We start from the raw sequence: 5,398 nt of genomic DNA, 5'->3' as shown, positions 1-5,398 counted from the left end.
ATGTGACAGTGGGACAGCCCTAAACCCTCACGGACTTCGTGGGAGCGCGCCTCAAAGTCCGTGAGTCCGTAAGGGGGACATTGGGATTTGGCCTTCTTCTTCTACCGTGAAGGTCTGTTCTCTTCTTCTTCTACCGTGGAGGTCTGTGCTCTTCTTCTTCTACCGTGGAGGTCTGTGCTCTTCTTCTTCTGCCGTGGAGGTCTGTGCTCTTCTTCTTCTGCCGTGGAGGTCTGTGCTCTTCTTCTTCTGCCGTGGAGGTCGACCAGAAGAGTTAAAGTGGCAACAATGTGTTTTATTAACAAATAAAAAGTTACTATTTTTACTATAAGTATTCAGTAAAACATAACCTGGACAGTGTGGATACCAGAGAGACAAAGAAGAGACAGACCTGAACAGATCCTCAGAGAGGTAGTACTACTCTGTAGCCTTGGTAAAGTTAGTACTACACTAAACTAAGACGTTTTATGACGTACTATACTATGTTTTTCTCTCTCAGGTGAACTGGCCTCAGTTTGAGGCTCGTAACATCAGCGGCAGCCTGAAGGTGGAGCCAGCGAGCAGCATCCTGTACAGCTCGGCTGTCGTCTTCAGCAGGGTCAGAAACTTCCACCTTAAACCGACCAACACCAGCCAGTCCACCTTAAATCTACCAACACCAGCCAGTCCACCTTAAATCTACCAACACCAGCCAGTCCACCATAAACATTTAATTTGACTCATTAGTAACTTTTTATGACACACATGTAATTGTAGTTCTATGATGGAGAATGAATTACACATTTAGTTTGTATGAATGTGAGAGTAAAACCTTTACTTTGGTAACTGAACTCTTTCCTGTTTTCTCAGCTGTTGGAGTATGATGACATGAATGACACAGCCGATCCGACCTCTGACCTCTTCCCTCCGTACGAGCTGCAGGACTTCACCTGGTCTCGTCTCAACATGTCGGGTCTTAGCGCTCTGCTGTGTGGAGCCGCCGAGACCTTCAGCAACGGGTCGCTCTGCCTGCAGGTCAAATGTGAACCTGTAACGTTTATTATTGTTTGAGATGAATTATTAAAACATAATCTTTATGTACTTTTCTTCTTTCAGCTCTCTGCGTTTGAGTTAGAAGGGCGGGATCAGTCCTGGCCCCGCCTCCTCCACACAGCTAACTCCTCCCAGTTAAGGGTGTGGCTTGATGGTGTGTCACCGCGTGCGACTCGTTCGAGGTTCCTATTGGAGCTGCAGGCGGTGGGCGGGACTTATCCTCTGAGCAGAGTGGAGGTTCACCGATCGATCGACGACGAGTTCACACCGTCGATATTTAAGGTGATGAAGAATTCAATCAACAGGAAGTTAAACTGCTGAACCACAGAAACTAAAAGCATAAACTAAAGAAAGTACAGACCATCTCACCGGTATGAGGTGACGGTTAGAAAGTGAGAAGAAACCTCAGGAGCTCAACATCCTCTCCAGGATGAACAGAAGTATAAAACAACATAATAAATCCGTATGATGAGAGCAGTATTAGCACTAACAGCTGCTTTAACCTGGTTGACCTCTCAGGTGTCTCAGTGGGTGTCCTCGGTGAACAGCAGCTCTGATGTTCTGGGTTTCCTTCAGTGGAAGCCGGTGTCGTACCGGCGGTCCGACCCGGCTCTGGAGTTCGCCACGCCGTGCCGTCACTCCGACCCGCAGCCTCAGAGCGGCGAGGAGGTGGCGGCGGCGTCCGGTCTGATCCGAGCGTTCTACGCAGAACCGCAAACGTTCGGACTCAACGTGAGCTTCGGTCTCGCGGGAGAACCGTTCTACAACAGCACCAAGTTCTTCAGCTGGTCCGTTTGATGTTAAATGATTTATTCTATTTGAATTGTTTTGTTTCTGATGAACAGAGTTAAAGCCTCTTTACCTCCTTCAGGACGGTGCTGCTGGGCGCCGGTTCTCCGCCCGTCGACTCCTTCTCCCCGCTGGTTCTCGCTGTGATGGCGGTCGGTCTGGGAACTCCTATGATCCTCCTGTTGCTGGGCGGAGTCTGCGTCTGCGTCCGTAAGAGGGCGGCGGCCTCGGCGACGGCCTACGAGCCAATCAACTGACGGCTGATCGGAGGGTTTAAAACTCAACGTTTTTATTTTTTATAAGACTCATTGAGTCTGATGACATCAGAGTCCAGCTGACCAATCAGGACCCAGGAAGTGTTTTTTTTCTTCATATATATATTTAAAGAGAAAATAATTCTGACACTTCTATAATAATGAATTAAATTTAATTAGTTCTGATTTGAACCCGCAGAAGAAGAATGATTATTTTAAGTTGTTGGATGAATCCACGTTTACCGAGTATTGTTTAAAGTATTTCCTTAATGAACGGGTTCGAAAATCAACACGGACGTAAACAAAGAATGTTGAAAATGTTTAGTGAGTGAAACGTGTTTTTAAAGTTTCACTGATCATGACTAAAGTTTAATCTGCTGATTCACCGTTTGTTCCAGTTTTACTTCAATAAGAAAACGTTTAAGTTAACTTAATTTAACTTCCTGTTTACGACATTTCTGCTAGAACTACGTGAGATCGTCGAGGTTTATTTTAAATTCTTACTCTGAATTAGTTTCATCAGTTTATTTTGTCAGAAACAAAAAACAAACATAATTACAATAAGAGGATCAATTAACCGATTAAGATGCATCTCTGGATCCATAATCAATGTTAAACTTTCATGTTGATTTAAAATACTTTTTCATAAGGAACTGAAATTCAGACTTTTTCCATCAGATTGAACTAAATATTGAGAATTCAAATGTAAAAAGTTGACAATTTAATTATAAATTACTTTAATCTTTTCAGCATTAAAATTAAGATTTTAACACCCATCGAGTTCCTCAATAAACACAACTTTAAAACTTTTGAAGTTTTAATAAGTTTCATTGTGATCACAGTTCAAACAGCTGGTTGGTTTTCGCTCCTCGTTACGTCTCAATGAAGACATCAAACAGTCCCGTTCTCTGCAGGTTTGGCTTTAGTCCTGATCCCTGATAGATCTTAGAGTCTGGATCAGGATAAAAGACTTTCTCGGTCCTGGTCTCCTAGATGGACTCAATCTGGCGGCGGACTTTCTCAGAGGCGAGACGGTCGAGCCAACGCTGACGGACGACCACGAGGACGGCGAAGACGGCCGTCAGAGCCAACATGGCCGCCTCGAACTTCCAGAAGAGATGGTCCTCCATCACTGCAGAGCGACAGCTGGGGGAGGGGGGGGACGGCAGAGTTCAGTCAAGAGACGGTAGAGTTCAGTCGAGAGACGGTAGAGTTCAGTCGAGAGACGGTAGAGTTCAGTAAACAAACCTCTTGTGCTCCTCTCGGTTGGATCGGGTGCAGTTGACTCTTTCCACGTATCCCGTCAGTTCGCAGGACGACCACGACCTCTGAAACACAATAACAACAACGTTAGCATCTTTACTACAATCAGCTGTTACACAACAACGTTAGCATCTTTACTGCAGTCAGCTGTTCACTAAGTAAACCTGCAGACGCGATCATTAAAAGCATCACTCACGCTCTGGAAGGCGTTACACTGTGAACACTCTGTCGTCACCACGAAGTCCTCCAGCAGCCAGCAGGGGGCGATCAGCTGTTTCACTGCTGGATGACAAGAGGGAGGTCAGAGGTCAGAGTCCTTTCTGCTGCCGTTTGAAGATTGTTTCTGATTGGTTCTCACCTGTTCTCTCTTCACTCAGCAGAGCCGCTCCAAACACCCTGAAACACAACAACATGTTAGAGACAACAACAACAACAACAACAGACTGACCTCTGACCTACAGACTCACCTGAGGGAGACAAGGCCCCAGAACAGAGCGTGGAAGACGAGGACTCGAGGCCGACAACAGACCACAGGGATCCGACAGTCGCTCTCCATCAGCCTGCTCCTCCACCAGGACGACACCACCGCCACCCTGGTACTGGTTACTGACTAGTTAGTGACCAGCTGTTTGTTGGTTCAGCCGTCGTCCGTCTACATGGTGATCTTACTGAAAGTGTTTTAGGGCTCCAGAGTGAAACCTGAAAGATAAAACAAACATAAAACTGATCAATAACAACAAACAAACCAACATCTTTCCGTTTGTTTTATATCAGGAAAAGCTGACAATGCGCTTTATTATTTCCTGTGATATGTTTTCTGATAAAAGTTATTGAGCTACAGTCCCCCCCCCCCATACAGGACTAGGTGGATACATATGTTATAGAAAAGATGACTTTCACCCTTCGTCTTCATTTATTTCAGGAACAAAGAGAGAGAGATGTTAAAACCTTTATTACATTAAAGGAACGACCTGTAATGTAGCTTTAGCTTAGCACAAGCGCCCCCCTCCAACAACATGTACAAAGTTACACCGTCGTGAACAATAGCTGACGTCATATATTTAATATTCCTCTGATGTTTGTTTTCTAATAGACTCTCTGCTGTTTGTCAACCGTTAGCAGGGCAGCTAACAGGCTAATAAGCTAACAAGCTAACCCAAACCATCTAAAACTGAATGACGACACACACGATGTTTGACGTCAGTAACTATTTTACCGTGACGTGTTTTCACACAACGGCGTATTAATAATTTACGAGACTCTCGCTGAGAAAACAATCTGGCTAATGCTAACAGTTAGCATGCTAACTTTAGCTAGTTTAGCTCCCGGTCTGGACACTCACCGTGATCCGCTGAAACAGCCGCCATCTTTAAATCAACACAAGAAGAAGAGAAAAAGAAGAGACCGTAAATAAACAGACTGACCGTTAAAACTGTCGGTGTTCTGACGTCATCAGACGACTGGTATCAAATCTGTCCTGAAGACGCGAGACCGACAGGTTAGCATGCAGCTGCTGCTTCTACTTCTACTTCCTGTTGTTATTTTACTTCTTTAGTCTAGTGGCGGGGTACAAACCAGGGGTGAAGGTTCATGTCGCCCCCTAATGTTCATTTCTCATTTAAATAAATAATGATAATAATAATAATCCGGGTCCTCCGGCTTCCTCCCACAGTCCAAAGACATGCAGCTCAGGTTATTTGGAGACTCGAAATTGCCCGTAGGTGTGAATGTGAGCGTGAATGTTTGTCTGTCTCCACATGTGCCCTGCGATGAACTGGCGACCTGTCCAGGGTGTACCCTGCCTTCGCCCAATGTCAGCTGGGATCGGCTCCAGCGCCCCGCGACCCTGAACAGGATAAGCGGTTTGGATAATGAATGAATGAATGAATAATAATAATAATAATAATAATGATGATGAAATGATGATGAAAATAATAATAACAACAATAACAATAATAATAATAATAATAATTATTATTATTATAAAATTAAGTATGGATAAAATGCATCATGTTTACTACATAGTGACCTCATGTTTATTACAGACTGACCTCATGTTTATT

The 5,398-nt window shown here is 44.5% G+C and overlaps 2 protein-coding genes across 5 annotated transcripts; one reads left to right on the top strand and one right to left on the bottom strand.

Annotated features, from left to right (window-relative positions):
- Positions 1–112: 112 nt before the first annotated feature.
- On the top strand, positions 113–2,445 carry glmp (glycosylated lysosomal membrane protein; the record flags this gene model as incomplete). Its single annotated transcript, XM_031840984.1, has 6 exons — positions 113–141; positions 497–595; positions 847–1,011; positions 1,093–1,311; positions 1,549–1,817; positions 1,901–2,445. Coding segments are annotated over 6 exons (956 nt in total), but the record flags the coding sequence as incomplete, so codon positions are not given.
- A 431-nt stretch (positions 2,446–2,876) lies between these two features.
- jtb (jumping translocation breakpoint) lies at positions 2,877–4,975 on the bottom strand. Of its 4 annotated transcripts, none has more exons than XM_031840989.1 (6): positions 4,760–4,975; positions 3,803–4,034; positions 3,694–3,731; positions 3,532–3,614; positions 3,321–3,400; positions 2,877–3,218 (listed from the first exon to the last, which is right to left on the bottom strand). In XM_031840989.1, the coding sequence occupies exons 2-6, from the start codon at positions 3,889–3,891 to the stop codon at positions 3,062–3,064; spliced, it is 447 nt and encodes a 148-aa protein (XP_031696849.1). In that variant the 5' UTR covers positions 3,892–4,034; positions 4,760–4,975; the 3' UTR covers positions 2,877–3,061. The 4 variants fall into 4 exon arrangements, with proteins under 4 accessions (XP_031696849.1, XP_031696845.1, XP_031696847.1 ...); XM_031840985.1 differs by having other exon boundaries at positions 3,532–3,617; positions 4,760–4,974; XM_031840987.1 differs by having other exon boundaries at positions 3,532–3,617; positions 4,678–4,760.
- Positions 4,976–5,398: the final 423 nt, after the last annotated feature.

The sequence above is a fragment of the Anarrhichthys ocellatus genome, unplaced genomic scaffold, assembly GCF_004355925.1.
Source record: "Anarrhichthys ocellatus isolate YVR2014 unplaced genomic scaffold, GSC_Weel_1.0 scaffold3651, whole genome shotgun sequence".
Classification (NCBI taxonomy): domain Eukaryota; kingdom Metazoa; phylum Chordata; class Actinopteri; order Perciformes; family Anarhichadidae; genus Anarrhichthys; species Anarrhichthys ocellatus.
This window is presented reverse-complemented; position numbering and strand designations above follow the sequence as displayed.

Bases quoted from the DNA above. Each gene is read 5' to 3' on its own strand.
- jtb (XM_031840985.1), bottom strand. From the start codon at position 3,891: ATGGAGAGCGACTGTCGGATCCCTGTGGTCTGTTGTCGGCCTCGAGTC. The intron at 3,732-3,802 runs GTGAGTCTGTAG...GTTGTGTTTCAG, and splicing joins TGGGGCCTTGTCTCCCTCAG to GGTGTTTGGAGCGGCTCTGC. The intron at 3,219-3,320 runs GTTTGTTTACTG...CCCCTCCCCCAG, and splicing joins AACCGAGAGGAGCACAAGAG to CTGTCGCTCTGCAGTGATGG.